Source organism: Cheilinus undulatus, linkage group 12 (assembly GCF_018320785.1).
Source record: "Cheilinus undulatus linkage group 12, ASM1832078v1, whole genome shotgun sequence".
Taxonomy (NCBI): Eukaryota; Metazoa; Chordata; class Actinopteri; order Labriformes; family Labridae; genus Cheilinus; species Cheilinus undulatus.
In genome coordinates this window covers 36819736-36842808 of record NC_054876.1, presented here as the reverse complement: position 1 = coordinate 36842808, position 23073 = coordinate 36819736, and the positions used below count along the sequence as shown (strand labels likewise).

General features: G+C 38.5%; 1 protein-coding gene across 4 annotated transcripts in view; it reads right to left on the bottom strand.

Annotated features, from left to right (window-relative positions):
- Nucleotides 1-23073, bottom strand: part of LOC121518325 (spectrin beta chain, non-erythrocytic 1) — a 67724-nt gene that overhangs the window by 24103 nt on the left and 20548 nt on the right. For 2 of the 4 annotated variants that reach the window (XM_041800564.1, XM_041800566.1), the window contains exon 1: nt 19167-19755. The exons of the other annotated variants lie outside the window; for them this stretch is intronic. In XM_041800564.1, the coding sequence (XP_041656498.1) occupies nt 19167-19272 (106 nt within the window). In that variant the 5' untranslated portion in view covers nt 19273-19755. Of the gene's footprint in view, nt 1-19166; nt 19756-23073 lie in introns of those variants that run through there. 4 annotated transcript variants of the gene reach the window in all.

The following is a 23073-nucleotide window of genomic DNA, read 5'->3' as shown; positions in this document are numbered from 1 at the left end:
CATAAACACACAAACTATTTCTAATTTTTTATTGATTAAAAATAAATGGTAGACATGGAATTAATGTTACGGATAGCTCGTTCCCTGTTCTGAAAGCATCAACTTTAATCTCCACACCTAACTTTCCTTTTTAATTTCCTATCTACACAGAGGTACACAGATACACACCTGTGTTTTTATCTGTGTTTTATATCTCTTCATCACACTTCCTCTTTTTATATTCATAATAAATGCTCATATTAACAGTAGAATGATCAGTCATTTATCATAAATGGTCATTTCTGCAAATACCACACATACATATGTAGATATACAGACATATTACGGACATGGACAGCCTGCTGCTGTGGACACATCTGACTGCTTAAACTATAAGTATCGTTTTAAATCTGTTATCACTATCATGGTGGGGGTGGATGGGTGGGTGGGAATGTTTTTATTTTGTCTATGTAAAGCACTTTGAGTTACATGTTATGTATGAAAAGCGCTTTATAAATAAAGTTTGATTGATTGATTGATTGATCATAAATGTAACTGTGAATCAAAGAGCTGCTCAACTTCAGCTGCTATGATCACCAATGTGAGTCCTCTCTATTTCACATACTCTTAGTAGCTAATACTAATATCATAATACTCAGTCTACCAGCGTACGTGGTTATTGCTGCTAAATCTCAACACATGTTGCTGCCACTATAACTGGCATTGTAGCCAAATAAAAGGAAAATATAATTAAGATGTTAATAGCCAACACAACCATACATTTCTATATTGATGTTGCTCTGTTTGTTTGTCTGTTTCTTTCCTTTTGCCCTCTGTCCTCTCACACTCTCAACATATCTTTGGTTGATGGCTGTTCAATATGAGTCTAGTTCTCCTGAAGCAAGCTTTGCTAAATGTTGCCTAATGCAGTGTTTAATAAGGGCCAATGCTGGGTCTTTGTAAATATAAATGTTATAACGAGTATGGTCTAGACCAGTGGTTGTCAACTGGAAGGTCAGGACCCAAAAGTGGGTTGCTGATGTTTTCCAAGGAAAATTGTGGCAAAAGTCAATGTACAGGAGCTCTTAGTGAACATACAGTAAGTTCATACATGTATTTTTTTAGGTTTTCCCTTGACGATGAGTACATTTCTGTATTTGCCTTGAGATTTCTACTTATTTATCTAATTTTCTTTGGATGGAACAGCTGGTTTTCCCAAGATAATGAGGAAATTCCTCAAGAAATGACCAAATGTTCATACTGTCTCTGGAAAATGGAGTAAAATAAGATGTTTATGCATGCCCTTCTGTAATGATGTGCTATTTAAACATGTTTGTTTAGTCCTGTCTACTTGTTCAATGTTATTATTTCCCATTCAGGGTCTAAACTATGGAATTTTTTATATAAAATAAATCTGAGTAGTTGAAAAATTGGGTTAAAAAAAAAAGAGGCTGACGATTTCTCCTAAGGAGGTCGTGGTGGGTCCTTTAATCCAACCAGTTGAGAACAGCTGGTCTAGACCCCCTTTTTGTAAAGTATCTTGAGCTAATGTTTGTTAAGAATTGGTGCTTTACAAATGAAGACTGATCAGTTGATTGATCGTCACTTACACCTCTCCTCTCATGGAGTCTTGTGACCACCTGCCCCATTCTGTAGCGTTTGTAGTTTTTTCTGTTTCTGCTCTTTTGACAATATTTATGTGCTGTATTTATATCATCCCAACATGGATTATATTATCCCCGTAGAGTGATTAAAAAAACACTGTTATGAACCACCAGGCCAAATTTCAGTCATGGAAAACTTCTCTAAGTTTATAAAATTAAGCTTTGAAATCCTGAGAAATCACGAAATTTGGGAAATTTACCTCACAATGAACAAAAACACAGCATGTACCCGGGAGTTTACTGTCAAAAAAGGCAGTTACATCAGCTGACAACAGACTGCTCATGGGCTCCTAAATTTGCCCTGCCCAAATAAAGCCAGGCCAGGAATTAAGCAACCAACTTTCTAACGGTCTAAATCCACAATTCAGTTGCATCTAGATCTGTGTTTTAACATGTTTACAGCAACCTTAGTCCAATCTATCTACTATAATCTAATCTACTATATCTAGTGTGTTATGACACATTATCACATCAGGTGATTCATGTGGCTTGTTGATGATGACATAGATCACAACAACCATCCTAAACTTTGAGTGCAGGACAGCACTGACAGAAAGCTGCAGCAGTAAAAAGTTACAACGATAGCATAGCCTTTAGTTTTCATATAAGAGTCAGAATTCTGGGGTGCTCAGACGGCGTAGTGGGACGGTTGTGCCCCATGTAGGGGTGCCATGGGCAACCTCAGTTCAAGTCTGGCCTGTAGCTTCCTCTTGCATGTCTTTCTCTCACTCTCTCATCCCTGTTTTTGATTCTATCCACTGGCCTCAATTATAAATAAAGGCATAAAAAACTTAAATATATATATATATATGAAAAAGGAGTCATAATTCAATTGGTGGAAGGTTGTACCAGCAGGGTTCTCTATTTCTTCCTCCCACTCTAATGCATGTACTCATGATAACCTGACCCTAACCCTCTGTTTACTGTGTTTTTACCTGTGCTGCTCAAACTAACACAAGACAAACAACATGGATTCTAATGTTGCCAAAGAGCTTGTTTTTCTATCAAAACAGCATGTTTTTAATGAATAAATGAACGAATTAACAAAATTGATTTTTATTTCAAGAGCATTCACGTTCTGTTTAAAAAGGTACTCATCCACAAGACTTTCAGCTGAAAGCTACTGTTCAAATAAAACACTGTTCAAAGCTGACACTATCAACCCAAAGGCAAGGTCCAAATATGAAGGCAGTTCATGAAACAGAGGGAGACTGTGAAGGTCACCGTTGAATACAGTCATTTTCAAAGGAGATCCATGAGATTGAATCACAATGTCAAGACTTCAATGGCAGGGCATGAGGAATTTAAAAAGAAGCCAAAAAGACCAGGCTGTGCTGAAAGTGTTTGAAGTGTCATAAAAGAAAAGCTGAAAAGCATAGCAGAGCCACAAATTTATCTTTGTAGGGTTATAACTACACCAGATCCTCAAACTTTGTTATGATACAAATAAAAATTAATCAATCGGTGCTTGTTTCAATACTATGGCTTCAAAAAAATCTAAGCACTGGGCATCCAATATGGGTTATTCCATGTTATTAGTTATCAAACAATTGCAAGCAAACTTCTGCATAATTGCTGTCGGTGTTTTTGTGTTATTTAGACAGAGTGTGGGAGTGTGCCTGTAATTTTTGATAGCTTCACTGATTTCCGCCACACCTGTTATGAAACTCATGTAGGTCACGAACTGTGACAAGAACCATTGAAGTGTAACTGTTTGTTTTGTTAGGTATTTTAGTTACCTAAAATAAGCTAAGCCACTCCAAAATGACTGAGCAACTTTTAGGTGACTAAACACACCATGTTATGTAATAAACCCATATCTAACGGCCATCTAAAAAAAGAAGATTCAGTAATTTCACACAACCCTCTGAGGTGGAGTAACACCACAGGACGTAACACTTGATCTGCTGTGAGCTGACAGTTCTCTTGTGTCTTTATCTGCTTTAAAATAAGAAACACAGGCAATATCTGGTAACATGCTATCACAGTTAATCTAAAGGGAATCTGCTGTTCTTATTCTAAAGCAACAGTGAAAGCAAAGGATTACCAAATCCCTGCACACTGATATTTGATGTTTCCTAAATGTCTGTCCATGTCCCACCAACATGCTTACAAAGATGATATGAATTACACAGGCATCTGAATGGGGAGATTTCTGCAAACAACAGAGGGCCTCACCTGTCAGGTCTCCTTGTTCAGACTCAAATGATGTTTTTTTATGAAACGTGTTTGTGTATCTCACAGCCTTGAAATGAAATCTAAGGAATGGCTAAAAAACACTCCTAAAGTGTGTTTGGTGTAATCCTAGCTGAGAAAGAAAATGCTTTGGTTGCTATTCTCCTGACAGCCCCATCTGCTGAAGTACGCTGACCAGCAGGAGAGGAAATATTGCACACATACACTGTAGAGTATTTTGTTTGGTTGCACTGAGGAAATCTTGTTATTTTAATATTCATTTGTAACACACTATTGCAGAGGAAGTTTGAGAACAGTGTTTTTATGTGCAACTGAAAAGCATCATTTACTGATAACAGTGCATCTCAGACTGAATATTAAGAAGTACGAAGCAACACCTTTGAGGAATGAAGCAAAAATCTATAGAGACCCCCTGCTGTCTGGCTGCAGTTTAGGCCATATAGACTGTCCTCTTCCTTTCAACAGATGAGACATGGATCAAACTGTACAGTTAAGTTACCTCTCAAATATGTATTTATCAAACCTTGAGCCTTTTTGTGTTAGCCTATATTGTTATCATGTTGATTTGGATTGAAGTGTTCTTTCTGAAGTAGTTTCGTTCTTGTTAGTTATTTGATATAAAAAGACTGGATGGAACATCAATTACAACAGTTTTGTTGAAAAATGTGCCTCTTTGCCATGTTCTCCACTGAATTAGCAGAGTAGAGGAGGAAAGATGAGAGAAAATGTAAGAAAACTAGCACTTCAATTAAACTTTCCATTGACATGACTGATTCAATTCAATAACCTGCTCTGCTGTGGCTGACCTGAGAGATCTTTGACATTTAACTGTATTTCTAAGTCAAATTTATGTTGTTGTTAGTTGATGGGTGTGGGGTCATTGAGGTTTCACCATCTAGTTCCAATCAGTGCACTAGGAATGGGTGGTAACACTTTATCTCAGGGTATTTAAAATAACCACAGTATTGCTTTAATTACCATCTTAAAGAATATTCATAATAAATACCTTGAGAATGTGTTTGTTAGCAGCAGTACCACTGCCTGTGTGTGAAGATGCTATAAAAGTGATGACGTGACATGTGATGCTAACTATTTGTCAAACAAGAAACAGGTAATGAAGACATACATTCTCCTCTGTCACAGCTAGACATGTGCTATGGCGCTACAGCATTCTGGTCTCCAAAAGTCAAACTGTAAACATTCACAGCTGGCTGCAATGTGATCTCTGGCAATGAAAGTTTGAAAACACTTTAATTTCTCTTTTTTCCTAGGGTGAATCAGTGAAGAGAATGATCTGAGGTTTATTGTTAATAACCGTACATGCTGCGTGCTGCAGTAGCAACATCAAGCACAATTAAAACCATCCTGCAGTTTTTTAACATTTAAAAGTCTTTACCCCTTTCATGTGTAGATGAAGTTAAAGTGTAATTGTAAATTATTTAGTTGATAAAGTAGTCTACATTTTTATAAGCTTCATTCACAGCTAAACGGAGCTTGCCACTGATGTGCAAGGCAAATTAAAAAATATTTACGGCCAATCTGTATGTGTAAGCAAACAGAACATTTCTTAACATTACTTTATCCTATCTGATGATAGTTTTGGATGATCATTTCTCATATTATCAAGAGATGGACCAGCTCAGATCCAATATCATATCAGGTCAGATATTTATGTTATTTTTATATCGGAGATCAGACTGACGGCGCTGATCTACGTTACTGATCCAAATTCCGACGCTTTCATTGGACTGTGAATGCAGCACATGCACACGGGAGGCGCCACCACTAGCTTGGCAGGGTGTGAAGAGAATAGCTCAGTCTGAGTCCACTCATTACCATATTTACTGACACTAAAGAGCAGTCAGGTAACAGCCCAAACGGCCCCCATTTGTGTCCATGTGATTTATGTGAAGCACAGAAAATAGAGTAACGTGTGTTCTTTCCTCTATAAGTTTGACATCTACATTAACAACAGCATTAAGGAGTCTAGCTGCCTGTCTGTGGCTTTAATATGAGCTGTTTCTTTAATATGAGCTGTCACGACGCGTACTACAATAGCTGAAACAATAGCTTAAAGGTATTAAACACATGATTCACTCAGTTTTGGTCCCTGATGGTTTAAAGAAGTGGGCTGTGGCATTTAACAAGGTAGTAGAGACTGCTATACAGTGAGGCTGACTGGAACTATATGGTGGTCACTGCTAAGTTAGATCAATGATACTTCAGACAAATCCTTCACAATTAAAGTTATTTTACTGTCAATGGCCACATTAGAAAATGATTTACTTTAAAGGGATACTTCAACATTTTGGCAAATTCACCCATTGCCATAATTCCTATAGTCTTAGTAATAGATTAGTTTCTGTTAGCTGTCGGTGCAAGCTGTTTCTAGATCTGGGGGGACCGATATACCAGCTGCACAGCTAACGCTATGTAAGCAGACGGTATTTTTTGCTTTCCCTCGTCAAACTCATCAAATACACAATCCAACAACTCCAAAACACCCTCGTGGACAAGTTGTGGCCTGCAGATTCACCACGCTATGAAATAATCATGGAACATTACAAGACGGAGACGTTTTAAAGTTAAATGCAAAGCCGGAACTACACTCCAGACATGGCTGCTGTACTGTGCCACTCCACCCAGTGGTTTACTCAAGAAATAGTTCCAAGTATTTGCTTCATGTGTTGTAATGTTATACATTATTATTTCATAGTTGAATAGAGGCTAGTTTCACCAAAAGACCACATTTTTTCTAGAAAGCTGAGAAAAATGTATTTTTGTGAAAGAGAGTCTGTCAAGCAGAACAGTGGTTTGAATGTTATAATTTTGCCTTCAATGACATAAAAGACATCTGAAAATTGTATTGCAAATGTTATTTTATTGTAAAATAAATAATGGTGCTTCCAGTCACTGTCATGCCATTCACACTCTGGAACTGGACGGCCTCCACGGGACCCCCCTATACGCCCATGTTCTCTCCTGCTTGTTGCTGTATGCATCCAGCTGGCGAGAGGCTGTCTTATTCCTCCGACGCAGGGGGGGGGGCTCACGGCATTCTTTAGCCTCTTGACTGCATAGACAGATGAATAAAAGCACCAATCCCTGGATTCGCTGTCGTTAAGCAGAGTGTCGGTTTCAGTGAGTAAGCGATTTCTCAGGCAAAAGTTTAAAGTTTCTTCCAGTGTCTAAGTTAGAACTTTTAGCTCAGATTACCTCCGTAATGATCGCTCTGCTCTTTGACCCCAGGGTCTCCACCTCTGACGTTTGATCTACCAACACTTCCAACTGTAATGTTCTAACTACATATCCCAGAAGCCCCAAAATTACTCACGGGGAGCGTGAGAGCGCCCCCTTGTGCCAGCCGCCGAAAAAACACTTTGACGTATATATACACGTCTATGGCACTCAAGCGTTGGTTTTTAAATGACGTATATATACGTCAATGGCACTCAATGAGTTAACATTATCTTTGTTTTTTAATACTCGAAGCACTTCGTAAAAGGAATGAATACAATGCCTGTACACTCACGCTCTGCTTGCTGTGCTTGTGTGTGCATACCAGCAAGTGCGTAGTGCTTGCTCTATTATGTGGGTTTTACACATCTGACAGTAATGTCATGTATCGCAGGAAAATATTGGGAAGGTTTAAGGGTAGTAAAAAATGGATACTGTCCAATCCTACTGTGCACAACCTGATTCAAATTATATGGCCTGTGCAATATGTCAGCGCCCACTGCTGGGGTATTTTGGCTTCAATTTAAACAGGGCACTGTATATCAATATTCCATAAATGATCTCACTTTGTACCTTACTGTTTTCCTGATTGAGTGCTCAGTAACAATTGGTGAGGGCTTATGAATAACAGACAAAGAATTCAATAACAGATACTGCTATGTGTCAAAGCCATAGTACAATAGGAAGGGTATGTTTGTCTTAAAGAGATTAACTATTTTCTATGGAAACTATCCACACAACCACAAAGGGATCTCGGGTAAATAGCATAGAAGCAAACATGCTTGAACATCAATTCAGTAATAATATGTGTTGTAATCAATGCAGAATCTCTTTAAAAAATTGGGTGGCTGTCTGAAGATATGTTAATTCAAATCAGGTGACACACTGGACCTGAGTCATGACCCTAAGGCATCTTTGGTTGGCTGGAGCTCAGACAGAAACAGACTTTTTTGCTGGGAGCCTCCTTGTCTCAAGAGAGTTTGTCCTCTGTCCTAGTTTGCTGAAACTCAAGTATATCAAACAAACAAGATAATGTTATGGCATCCTACTAAATCAGCTCTATCAGTCATACAGGTCAACCTTAGTTTAGTCCTGGTTACTCTTTTAAATATTCAGTGTTTGTGGGTTTGGTGTTTGAGTTTCTTTTTAGTCTTTTTTTTAACTATATATCTTTAAACTTTCAAGAACTGACTGCTTTCTTTCTCTTCTCATCCCTTTAATGGTGCAGCTAATGATTATTCCGGCATTAAAAAATGATTAAAGTTGTTCAATGAGCTGACAGCGATGGATTACTTTGCCAGGTGAGGTACAGTAGGATGGAGGATTTACATTCCTCCTGACGCCTGGTCATGTTGTGACAGCACCCAACACTGTGGAGGAGGTACTGTTCCTGTGGGCAGGGGTCCTACAAGAAGAAATGCTACTTCCCTACTCATGCTATGCTGCTAATAACAGGGCTACTGAATGAGAACACAGGACAAGACAAACAGACTCCGGTCTCTGATGTGTTTGCTCATTATGGCGAGCAAACACAAACCTGTCATCAGTCTGCCGCTGCCGAAGATAGGGGCAAAACCGGTGCAGCTGTTTTTACTTACAATGTGACATTCGATTATTGTGTTGTTGGAGCATGGATGAAAATGTCAACTGAAATGTTTGTACTTCCACGTCTAAATGATCTATTATTTTTTCACTTACTTATTTGGATACTCAGGGTGGACAACAAAAAGCTTGTTTATTTTTACCTGACACAACCCTAATGGCTGAAGGTGAGAAAAGATAGAGGGCCAGACTGTGTCTCCTCTATGTTGTCAGATGTCTTAAGTCACACGTCACAGAAAATACCTGCAGATCTGCCAACAGCGTTACACAATAGAGGATGAGAGAAAAAGAAAGGGGAAAACATGAGCTTTACAAAGTTAGTCTTGCAATTATTTCTAAGTTTTCATTCGACAAGACTCACATAATTTAAGATGGAAAAAAATGACTTTGCATGCCCTTTGTGAAATGCAGAAAATTTAAAGTGATAATTCTCCCTCATTTAAATGCAATTAGTCTTTTTGGGCACTGCTATTTGCAATATAACTGCATTTTTTTAACTTGCTTTGCCAAGCCTGAAATCCAACACAAAACAATTTGTGCTGCTTTAAATAATGAAAAAAAGGCACCTACTAAATCTTCCTATACCCATTAAGCACATATAAATCTCAAAGTTGGACTCTACCGCTAATATTCTACAAAATGATCGTTTAAAGAAGTAGAATTAAATAGACTTTTATTTAGGATTTAACAGATATGAGCCTTCTGAAACTCCCCAAGCTGTCTTGGAGCTTTACTTGTCCTTACTGAACTTGTGTTTGTGTAAAACTACAAAAACAAGTGATTAGTGTTTTTTTTTCCTCCATTGTGTCCTAATGGCAGATCAGAACCAGTGGTTAGAGGCATCACTGAATGTTTCAAAAGCATATTTGGGCATGTCCAGTCATTTTGAGCATGTTTGTCTGTGTTAGTGAGCTTAAAGTATATGTCAGGGTGGGGGAGGAGAGATGCTCCCCATGTGCCCTCACTACTGTTGGAGGTATCGGGCTTAGCTCACTGCTTCTTTCATATTTAACCCCAAAACAAACGTGTCTACTGTTGATAACGATGATTATCTGAAAGTAATCTGAGCAAATATGCCGCCAGGCTTAATCCAGTCTTTGTGGATCATAGATGCTAAGTTTATGTTTGATGATAAAATGAAGACAGATACAACAACAATGAAACAGTGGGTGAAGGCTCACACGTATCCATGAAGGAAAAAACATCACATCTATGTAAAAAGGAAACAAACATCAGCAGTGCCATAGTACTAAAGTTGTGAGTGACTAAACTTTTTAGCAAGTTCTTTTTTTGGTTTATGAAATATGAGCAAAAGTGTGAAAGCTCCTGTGAGAAACTTTTAGTATTTGTAAATTTACAACCAATTCAAAACTCCAAACAGAAACTTTTACTAATAAAGATAAAAGTAAGTCTGCATGATTCTGGAAGAAAATCAGCCCCGAGTTCTTTCTTTCCAGTATACAGAGAATCAAACTGTATAATGTTTGTGTTTTTATGTACATATGAGGCCCACATTAAAATACAACAAAGGGCAATATGTAATCACATTGTTCAATATTTCAGTGGAGAAATGTAGAGCGGTAAATAAGCCAAAACTACTGTCCACATTATAAGGTATAATTCATTTTCTGTCTATAGCTGTTCTCTGTTTTCAACAATATTTGAATGGACATTCTTAAGCCAAAAAAATGCTAAAAGATATGTTTTACTGCTAAACTGCCCCCAATTAATCTGAGAGTGGCTGATAATTGGCCCAATCTTTATCTGGCAGATCAACATGGTATTAAAGCATGGTCTTAGCCTCTATCCAACAAAGAGAATATATGCATACTAGGCGAGAAATAATCGCCGCCAAATTTATTCTTTTGCAATATTGCAAATACTAAGATTCCCGTAACAGTGTCATTCTAATGTCTCGGCTGTGCAATATATTGCAGTGGCATTGTTAGGGCCAGGGAATTAATTAAATTCTGGATTAAATCGCAATATGACCTGCTGCAATTTTCAAATCACAGAAGATGCAGTATTTCTTGAACCCGAAATGTGTGTCAAAATCAGTGTTAATTTTGTCAACTAAAACTAAGACTAAAAATGTTCGTTGACAGCCTTTTTGTCCATGACGAAAACGAGACTAAGACTAACAAAAATAGATCTGTGATGACTTAAACTGACAAAAATTAACTTTAGTTTTTGTCAAGATGACTAAAACTAGACTAAAATGTAATGCAGTTTTGTCAGACATTCAAAATCCATGATATTTCTCCACTGTGGGTAAAAATGTCAAAAAACAATGCATCTGTAGGCTGTAGCTATTCTACATCTATGCTGTAGATAGCAGGGACCCCAGGTTTGGCAGAGTACATAGAACACACTACCATGATTTGGTACCAGATTTAGGCAAGAGAATAAATGCTTGAACTAAAAGTAAAGACTAAATTTGAGGACTTTTCATGGACTAAGACCAGACTAAAATGTTTTTGAGCTTTCGGCGACTAAAATTAGACTAAAACTAAAAAGGGTAGAAATGACTAAAATGTGACTGAATCTAAAAGACATTTTTTTCTACAGAAACACTGAAGACTAAAATTAAAAATAGCTGCCAAAATTAACACTGGTCAAAATACCAGTTTGAAAGGTTTCTTTGCTGCAGAAATGTTACGCCCATCTAGCAAACACTCAAGTGTTATTTATTTGGACTAGTTTACAAAAAATCCTACTGTCCATCTTGTAGATAAGATATTTTTCTAAACTCCTCAGCCCTGGTTGAATCTAATATTGTTGGCTATATAATGGACTGACATATTGCTTGTGATTTTGAAAATACATAAAAAAAAATAATAATACAATAATACAAAATATAATCGCAAACTAAATTGCAAGTTGGGAAAAAAAATCCCCTTCTCTGTCAAGTTTTAAATAATTTCTTAAATGATGCATTTCAAATGAATAATTAAATCATAAAAATAACTTGAAATAGAAGAAACTTAAAAAGAGAAATACAGTTTTAAGAGATAATTTGAAGTTTTCATTATTAAAGTTTTTGAAGTCTTGATACCATGTTTTAAAACAATACAAAATGTGTTATTTTAATGGTCAATAGTATCAAGAGTATGGAAGATCTAATAAAATGCAAGTGTTTAATAAGAAAGATGTGATACAGAGGAAGGCGTCCATCCAATTGAAAACAAATTTCTTTTCATGTTGCCAGAGTATTTCTGCAGTGTAAATACAGAGAAGGAGTTTTCCTCGTCATTTTTTTTAGCCAAAGCCAAGAAATTACCCAACTCCAGGCTCTGAGGATTTCAATTTATGTTGCAATGGTATTGAAAAGGCATTTATATCATTTGCTTTCACTAAAAACAACATAACAACCCAAGAGCTAAAATTTCCATACATATTCCAACTATACAGTCACGTAGGTTCAATCATTACGCAACTGTTAACTTTTCTTAGAAACACCACAGAGGCTTGTGACTTATTCAACAGCATGAAGTGTGTTGTTTGAGTGGAAGGCGTCCTGCTGGCATAGATTGTAATTAGATTAAGACTAGGCGTTGTCTTTCTGCCAGTGAGTTGCCAACATGTACTTGTAGAATGACTTTATTTCTGACTGCCAGCTAGGATCGCATATATTCATCACTGAACAACCATCTTGGTGGCTCAGAGGTCTTAAAAGTGCTTCATAGATATGCAAAATGCTGTAATCATTTGACAATGAATGAAGCTGGATGGAGTCTTGGAATAAACGATTTAATCACTTAATCAGCTCTTGGCAACTCCTGAGATTGTTGATCATCACTAATTAAAGATTATGTCACCATCAGCGAGTATTTACTTTGTTAAAATTCTCTTAAAGCTACATTTACCTGTAATTGTGATCACACGTTAACAGCAAAAATATTAACTTGTATAGTAAGATTAAAAAATAAAATACAATAAAATAAAATAATGCTCACTTAGAAGATATCAGCATGGCACCTTAACCACAAGACTGATTCACCACGCTGTTTCAAGGTGTGACATTTACGCCCCTGTGACGTTTGTCTTCACTGTGAATGTTGTGTAGGCGTTAATGGGGATATAAAGCGATGCACCCTCTGTGCCAACAACAAAGGCAGTAATAGAAGCTTTACAGAGGCAAGAACAGGATCAACAGAGGTCACAGGGAAGCACAGCACTGCAGGTTTGTACATGTCTGACTGTATGTATATGTCATTGTCCCACTGTGCCAGGCGCTTGTGCTTACTTGCAATGTTGAAACACTATGTGGCTTAAAAGATAGGGACTCCTAATATCACGCAGCCAGGGAATCAATACAAACTTCTTAATGTGAAATAATAGCTTTATTATGGGGGTGCTGTGGAAAGATCTATTGAAATAATTTTCTCATTCAACTATCATAGAGGCAACAAGAAGTATTAGTGGGGGAGAAATAGATGATACTTCAGTCAGTTTTCCCTTACCAAAAGCAAATTTTCAAAGTTGTTTCCCATCTCCTCATGAGTCCTGCATTTCTCTGCTGTGTTGTATGACAATGCACTCTGGTCCAGTGGCATGAGTCCAGCACAGAGGACAAGGAGAGACTCCATCCTTAAATAGCTCTCCATAGTAAGCACTTCACACCATGGCAATGCATACTGCAGACTTTGTCCACTTTTCATTTCCCTGAACATTTTCTATCATGGAGCTAAAGAAAGAGCTAGAATTCTGTGCTGATAATCATGAAGTCCTAATAACATGTTCAAGTCTTTCATGTCCTGCTTTCCTCCCCACTAGTCAGATCCTGGTGCCCTTTCCAGCAGGGTTGTAATGCCCTTGACTTGGTAAGTCTTGGCGTACTAGAGTATATCTCACCCATTCTAATATTGCGTAACAGGTGCCTCTGGTCACCCCGTCCTAAGAAAGAATGAGTAAACTACTTCCATCAATCTGCTGGCTTTAATCTGCTTTAATGACCTTCTCTTGGACATTCCCACACAGACAAGATTATGGTTCTGTGCCAAAGGGTAGAGTGAAAGGAGCTCATCAGTGGAAGTCGGTGCTGCTCTTATTCAGCAGGGAGGAAATGTGACTGGAAAATATGAAATAAAAAGGCATTGCATGATTACACACATATGCAAATACCAAATATTAAATGTGTCAAAATGGACACAAAATGGAGAGAAACTACATTTCAATGTGGCAGTATAAAACACAAGGATTTGATTGGTTGTTTGAATCAGACCTGAAAGGCTTTCTGTTTCTTTTTTTTTCAATTAAGGAGGTTGCTGCTGTCTTTAATTTTACGTGAAATGAAAAAAAAATGGCTTGATGACATGTTCCTGGGTTTTTATAATGTGTCTCCTGGGTTATTATGATGTTATGGTTACATTGTACCACTTTTTTTAACAGGTTCTTCAGTTGGTGTTTCTTTTCTATTGTGCTGAGTTCTTAAGCTTATCTTATAATGCTTTTCTTATTTTTGATTCTGCTTCTTGTCAAAGCCCTTTGTAAACCTCGGTTTTTAAAGGTGCTATACAAATTAAGTCGTTACCATTACTATCATAACCAAACATCACCCAACTGTCTCAGTCTAATTAACATGAAGGAAAACAATGAGTGCATGCATTCTCTCCTCACCAAGTCTGATGCGTGTAATAACAGCAACTTACAGTGAGTGTCCTCATTTTGCAAAGTGTCTCTGAATAAACAGTGATATAAATTTTACACCATATAGTCCAGCCACACAACCAGCTACTTTCAACAGTGGATTCAGTGCGTCATTACACCATAACTTACAACATAATAAAACAGATAGTATGTACAACAGGCCACTGATACCAACTGAATCCAATTTACTAAAAACAAAATCCATCTGGATATTTTGCTGCATTAGTTGAGGTGTTTTTGGTGCACAAAACTAACATGTAAACCCCTCATTAAAAACATGTTAAAAACAAACAACTGTAAACGACTGCACAGACAGATCTTCCCTTCATAAAGCACACTCATGACATAAACCTAAAGTCAAATCATGACAGAAACAATCACACCTTGATTTGATCATTGCACCTATGCAGAGGAAACATACACATATATTGCTAGCAGTGCTACAACCTGGGTCTCCAAAGCTAGCATGAATTTTCCTCCTGGAATGAATAACTAAGCATCAAACTGAATCATCAGCTTCCAACAGCCTATCTGTCTGAGATTACAGAGTAGAGACAAGACTATCATTACAGCAATACCTTGACGTCTTGAATTTTAGTCTGTTATTGTCTTAGTGAAGCATTTCACAAATGCAGTCACACTCAGACAGTCAAGCAGCTTGTAAGCACTGTGACTAGTGGTTACCATTCTGCACTGACATCAGAGTGTGGTTTGAACTAAGAGACGTTGATGGCTGTGGTGTGACTTCATGGATGCTATGAGCGATGCAAACAATGAGGACAAACAAATAAGAGTGGCTGTAGGAGGAGTTGGTATTTGTTAATATGTTTCAGCAACAGGAAGAAAAAATTTTACATGATGTATTCTGTACTTAAAGCTAAATATTTCCCTCTGTGACTGCCTAAAAAGACTAAAAGGGCAGACTTGTACTATTTAGATTTTTCACCCAAGAAGATAACAAGCAACAGAAAGGAGCTCAGAGTTTTATCAAATTTTGAATCATGGACATAAAAGCAGCTACTGAAAGCTGCAAAGCTTAAACTTGCTTTAAATTTTTATGAAACCATTGTTTTTGGAAAGTGAAAGATTTGCTCACTGTACAACTCGTTGATGAGTCATAAAAGGCGATGATGCACATCATCTGACTAACAATCCCTAAAATCTCAAAGATATTGTTTTGCACTGACATAACCTTTTGAAAAAGTGAGTAAAAGTGCACATACAGATGCACACTCTTCCCTCCCTACAGAAGCACAGAAGCGGAAGTGCCCTCCCTTTGGGTATGACTTTGAAAGTAGGCCTGTGGTGAAACTGACGCCTTGCCACATGTGGCATGAGTTATTTTTACACTTTCAACAGTTTGAGGCCTGAAGTATAGTAAGATAGAGTTTTTACACAACTCTTATATGTTTGCAAATGCAATGGCAGGGAGAATAAGTCAAAAGGATTGGCACTGTCCTCTTCTGCTTTCATCAGGCAGGGAAGGCATCGCACATGTCCTTCAGGTCATGGCCCTCTGCACCCTCTTTGCAGCTGGGGCTGATAATCGGAGAGATAGGAGAGGAGGGGACTGGCCAAGGCCAATCCCATGAGAAAGGAGGCGGAAACAGGCACCTCTCAGCCATAACATCTGCACACAAACAGGGTGTGAAACGTCAACAAGGCAATAATTATCTTAAATCCTCCAAAACTGCACTTTGTTGTTAGTCCTCATAGCAGGACATGTCAATATTAGTTTAACCAAAACAAACAAAAAGGCATTTTGAATGTGTGTGACAGTGTGTGCATGTTTGGTGAACCTTCTACACCAGGGTAATGTGACTCTGAGTTACAGCTGGAGGCCACAGGAGTCAGAGCTTTCACTAAGAGTGTTGGAAATATTAAGTTACAACGTTCAATTCATAGTGGCCTACTGGTCATGAAACTTGATCCAAAGCGTGACAGTAATCAATTAAAATATAAAGAAAACTTCTGATCAACGTGGCTTAGTGTTTACTGGGCAAAAATATGATTCACATAACATACCAAAATATTATTATGATTCTCCTTAGAAAAACAAAACTACAGAGGAAGATTGACAGGACTCAGTTTAAAATAAGCTAACTAAATACAAAAATGATTTAAGCTGCTGACTTTATTTGGACACCCTTTCCCTTTTCATTCTCTGTTCTGTGTCTGTGTGTATCGAAGGCCTAGAAAGCAAACAAAAAATGCTTCAAGCTGTGTCACAGTACTGCCTATTTGAACAGTCATACTGCTGGTGCTTGCTGAATGACAGGCTGAACTAAAGTCCACAGTGGTTGCCTCAGAGGCTGTAGGTGGCTCGGGCAGTGACCCTTTGGATGGGGACCCTGCAGTCTAACCTGACACGCTGTATTTATCTGTCAACCATCAAAAGAAAACTTGCAATGTATTATCTGGCACAAAATCAATACCCCAGCTAAACACGAGGCAAAGAACAATATCAGCTCTTTATAATTTTACTCTAGATGAAAAAAGATTACATAATATAGCTTCTATAATGTCTCACCAGGCTGTGCAATAATCTATATCCTGTCTTAATTGGTCATGAATGATTTTATGGGTGTGATGTGGGGGTGAGCCAAAAAAATGCTATAAAAAGGCAGCAACTGTCCCTCCATCTGCCAATGAAGCCTGTTCCATGGCTCAGAGATGAGCATGTTTTTTTCTCTCTTGCTTCAATCAAACCATGTGGGCCAGTGTTTCATTAAACCCGTGTCCCTTGGGGATAGTTATTTAGTTACTCAGTCCATTCTTTAGCTGTTAGATATCATTTACCAATGAGTCACACAATGACAGATGTGTACAGTGCTCTCATGGCCAGTAAAGGACCTGAAACTCTGTCTCTAGTAATTTTAGCCACTATTTTTGTAATTTTTATCACAACAATCCTTACGTGAAGATGTTTGAAATTTACAAGGAAATGAATGCTACTGCTCAGGTAAAATTTCAATGTTTAGAAGAGTTAGGCAGCCTTGAGAGAAAAGGCAATGATTTTTTCAAATTAACTCTAGCTTGATTTCATAATTGATTCCATTTGTCTAAGGAGCTGCTAATGACAAAACTATTTATACATGCATCTTCTGATCTGTCATCTCTGCTGCTATCATGATTTAACGCGAGGAGGGAGGGAGTGACACAAGGAATGAGCCTCAAGGGTAGACAAACTGGAAATACAAGTGGGTGTTGCCAAAATGTGTTTTTGTGTCTGGTGTGCATGAGCACAGTTACAGCAAACTTGATTCAAGGTTATATCCTAGTTCAGAAACAGCACACAAGGAGAAAAGTATCCTACATACATGTGTTTATCTTAAATATCTCTTTATGAATTTCCTAAGGAGCTTGTTTCACAATATTCATGTTGTAAGGAAGTGCTAACCAGTCCTGTCAGCACAATTTATGTCACAGATCTCCGACCCCCAAAATTACATAGTTAAAGGTTTTCTTGCGTGACAGTAAAAAAAGAAATATTCCTGAACTGTTGACACTTTGTGGTATGTACTTTTAATCTCTTTGTGCATGAAGCTTCAGGGTTGAATGTGACACTGATGTGAATCTTTAAAAGAAGATACTATCTCTTAAGTGATTCATATCTCACGTAAAGAGAAGGGGCTGTCAATGTGGAGGTTAGGCATCACTTCACAAATGTGCACAGATGCACGTGTCTTAAGAAAACCTGTCTCTCCCTTAGTAGCGATGAACATAGTGCTTAATACAGGGTTGAATTTTGTTTGTCCACTAATGGAATGTCAAACATGCAGAAAGATTTGACTTGCCCTACAAGTACACTCAAAGACGACTCCAGACGGCAACCGGGGAGGGACTGGAAGTTAGTGAAACACTCCAATCTTCATGCACACCAGGGGCTGACATGCCAGCTTCATACACTGAAGCACGAACACTCAGGTACTGAAAATACCTTATCTGGTGGCCTGTGACTTAGAGGTCTTAAACTTACAGTATCAAGTCATTTCCTAATCCAGGACTTCTACTAAGTAAACATTCTAACTAAACAAGAGCATTAAAAGAGTAAATGAAATGTTTAATTATTCCTTTTATCATTTTCTAGACTTACTTAAAAAAACATTCTGACAAAAAAATGACAATTTTAAAGAAGAAAGGTGCAAGAAGTCTCCTAAAATGACCCATAAAATTTTGTGGGTGGGGTTAAGGGTTCATACTCTAGTAGCCACATCATTTCCAAGGTGGCATGTTAAACTCAGAGCCTCTGTGATTTCAGTTTGAAGGAACTCACAGACCTCACAGGCTTTAGCCAGAGACAGAGCCATGCATTGTAATGAGATAAGAAGGACAGGTGGCCCAGTGATCAGGTGCCAGACTGCTGGCCTCTTTTAGAGCTGAGCTGAAGCCTACTGAGTGTCTACTATAGCGCTCCTCGACTCTCACCACATTAAGCTCTAAAATAGCATCGGATTGGGAGGGAAGTGTCCTCAACCTCTCACAGGTAACCACTTATGCCAGAAAAACACTGAGCTATTTGTAGACTTTTTTACTACTGAACATATGTTGGAGGACAACCATTAGAGCACCAACCAATTAGTCCAGTTCTACCTGCTATTTTTTTCAGAGTGTATTTGTGTTAAAGGGTAACACCTCTCACTCTGAGTTATCAGTGCCTTCTAACATGAACTGTAAAGCCAAAGAACAGCCAATCGACTGTGACATCAAGACAACTTTGTATTCAAATATAGAAGAGTAGCTAAACCAAATGAACCATTGAAGAAACATATTTTAACACACTTTAACTAACAGGGAATTCTTCATTTAACTTAGTGGACATGTAACTCAGACTCTTACCTTGCAGCTGTTTAAACCTTCCTTCAAGGATGTTAGAGTATTGCACCTGATTAACAAATGCTGCTGGGGACAAGCAGGGTTCTCTTTCCCTGTGCTCCCACTCCATGGCCTTTGTGCTGGATCACTCCTAAATATTCCTCTCAGACACAGAATGAATGGGAGCTCTCCTGCATAGCACAGCACAACAGATAGTTTCCAAAAGTATGTATCCGACCCTTCAGAGGGAGAAAACAAAAGTTTTGTAAATCCAAAAATCCTTGCTCTATCCTCCTCTTGTGGCTTCAGAGCTGTGGCTCAGTAGTGTTGGCGCCTGTTCTTTTCTTCATCTACTGTACGTCCCACCTTATCCAATGAAAACTCAGCAGTGAATGCCCGGGTGGAGGAGTTTTTCAAAAAATAATTTCAAACAAAACTTAAGAACAAAATGTTCTCTTCTTTCACCTCCTCCTGTGAAAATCTCACCACAGCACAAAGTTAAAAAGCTCTTGGTTGCACTCCCTTGTGGTTCTTGCAACACAATACTGGCTATGCCTTCCCTTCATACACTGAACACGCATTTGCTGGAGCAGCAGAGGAGGCTAACCGGCTGTGGTCGGATAGCTGTGTAAACAAAGCCTGCTGTGCCGTCTGAACATAGAGCCATTTGCATAAGGTGTGTTTGAGGGGAGGAGCACAAAGGAGGAACATGGTGGAAGGATGGCAGGAGGGAGGAGGTGTAGAGGTGGACTAAACCATTAGAGCTCTTTGCTTGTTGTAGCTCCAGGCAGATTATTTAACTCCACCTTAATTCCACTGAGAAGTGGGGTGTGGCCTGCCAAGAAGGTATATCATGACAGTCCCTATCAGATTAATTCCACTTATACTCTTTTCTCTCTGCGTGGTTTGTTCTTATTTCATTCACTCTCTGATTATCACCTGATCTTTCGATTTCTCTGCTCACAGGGTCTGTCCCTCAATAAGGCGTTAAGACAGGAAGGAAGTTATTGAGTCAGTCTTAGAAACACAACAAGCTCCTTCCTGCCTCGACAAGATTTGAAATGGTGAACTTCTGTGTTTGTCAGGCAGACGGTTAAGTTAAGGTGGGGGTGGGGGGGAAATTATCTGATTAAATCAATTAAAGAATTACACTTACCATTATGTCTAACTAGATAAGGAACACATTAAATTAACCCTGGCAGCCCTTGAAAGGTCACATCAGGTTTTTGAATGTTTAATGTAGGGTTACAAAGGTTCCAGATTTTAAACTTCAATAAGATTCCTGTGGAAATAAAACATTCCTGATTCCTGTTTAAGTAGCACAGCAACATAAATACAAGTCCTTGCACCCAATATTGGATCATTTCTTGGCTTTATTAACAAAATCTAACAAAAATTGAAAATGTCTCTTCACCAAATGTTAATAGATATCAGCTTAAAAAGTTAAAAATCAAACTAAAATATATGGAGTTTCTGTCAATGTTTCCTGACAATATATCAGCAATTCACAAGGCCACCCATAACGGGGGATAAAAGGGAGAGCTCTCTCGGGGCACAATGGGGGGGGGTCCATGGAGGTAAGGAAAATCATAGCCTGTTGTAAAGTTAATCTGTGCTAACCATATCCTACGTCTAACGTGAATAATAACCACTCCAAACAAAGAAACCAACCCCTCTTCTAGAAACAGAATTAGCTATTGGTATATTGCAATGTTAACACTGTGGATAGTAGTGGTTGAAAGATAATCCGATACAGATCAGTTAATCGATCTTAATGTCAAAGGTCCAAGTGCATCGGTCCGCAGAGCCCTGGATTGGTATAAAAGAGGCATGAATCAGTCTCTGGACTGGTTTTAACATTAGAGATCAATTAGAGGCTCTGCTGCTTGTTTTCATGGCCCGTTCTGCCATGCTTTGGCTCAGCATCTTTAATCTTGTGCGACCCACGGTTACCTTTGACCTTTAAGCGAGATTTCTGTTCGCCGTAGGTGCTCACTAGTTAGCTGGATGTGTTACACCAGCCATTGCAGAAATGTCTTCCAGTTACAGTTCTGCACATCAGAAATCAAGTCATGGGGACTTAATATGGAGGAAGGGTAACTTTCGCAATTTCTGCCCGTCTGTACACTTTGGGGAAAAACAATTAAGAATTACAGCAGCTCATAAATCTCCCCTGTTGAGACAGCAGAGCTAAAGTTTAGCTAAGATGCTAACGCTAAACATGGTACAGACAGACCCGAAAATTAACACTTTTCTGAGTTAAAACTCAGAGGAGTTCTCAGTTATCACCATAAAACAGCCTGTCTTATTCACAGGGTTTACAACCGTATTGCGTTAACCAGAGTGATTGATTTGGTGACATAATCAATACGTCTGAGCCCACTGTTTCAGCCCACTGAGAAGTCAACTCAATAACTGAATGCAAGGTTTAATCTTGATGCAGCAGTAGCAGTTTATTAACATGCCAAATATGTATCCGTGAAGTTACATGTGCTCTAATGCTCGGGTGTGCAATAATTACACAAGGCTGTAAACACAATATGGACAAAGGCTAAAGGTCTTATAGTGGACAGTTTTTACTCTGGTCATAGGGCGGTGGTAAAAGGCTCTGGTTGAGGTTTTTTGATCTGAGTTTGTCATGATGAGCTGGGAGCATCTGGATGGGTCTCATTAGTGGACAAAAATGCTCCAGGCTTTCTGCTACTGGGTGTTTGGGGGGGGGGGCTGGACTAATGAGATCCAAAGAGAACACACTTTCTTCTGAGGAACAGACGATATGCTTTAGTCACATGCAGGGAGAGATAAAAAGCAGAGGACTGGTAAACCTCAGTAATAGCCATTTAAAATCCCTCTGGGCATTTATCAAACATTACTGTTCCAATTAAGATGAGAGGCAGACGTGAAGGCAGGTTTGTGTGTCTGGTTTATGCATCTTAACTTCTTATGTTGATGCAGTTAACTCCCTATAAAACTTATCAGTCAACTGGTCTCACTAAGAAACAAACCAGATAAAGGGTTAAATGCTATTTTCGGAATTTGGTGAAATACAACAACAAACTGTGAGAAAGTCTGCCAGAGGGAGATGTGGGAGAAACTCCCACTCAGCGTAAACAGGGTTTAATGATAATTAATGATGGTCTGGTGTGGTGAATGAACACAGAGGAAAGGAAAGAGAAAAAGATGGAAGCTGATGAGGGAGTGAGTGCTACCAGAGGGAGAGAGGAGCGATCTAGTGCTGAGAATGTAAATTTTATCCAGCCAACAGCACGAGCCCTTCTGTGGACCTTGGGGAGGACTGAAGGCCTGACCACACACCAAACACTGACAGTAAATATCCGATCTGAAGGGGAATCCCCCAGAGCACGTCGGCTTGAATTCTCATGAGTGCAAGAAAAGCTAATGTCAGTCTTTGTTGCATGAATTTAGACACAAGTGAGAACTTGAGTTGTTTGATTTACTATTCTTTAAGCTACTTTGTTTTCTCTGAGATTTATACATTTCATCTGAAATATTTTAGGCACAGTCTGGCACAGGTTACAGATAACAGATGACACACTCTATGATTACAGCTATTCCAATACACCGGGAAAAATGCTTGTGAGCTGTTTTCAAAGTGCAAAAATGTTGTTTTTTTATACTGAGGAAGCATCTACAAGTAGAAACATGTAGCTGTGTGTGAAGCAGGGAATTGCTTACAAAAATGCAAATTTGCTAAGTGTGCCTTGCTACCCACACAGTAGAAGAGTAGATAAAGGGTTGGTTATTAAAATTTCTATTATCTTTAGGTAGGTAATGTTCTCTCTCTAGTGAAACAAGTGGCAGTTACTGTTATGTTGATTCCAGTAGATCATATGGGTGTAAGGGGTGTGAAGCAGAAAATAAGGTGATCATATTACCATGAGAGAGAGCAGGGAGGTTTCATTGAGAGACA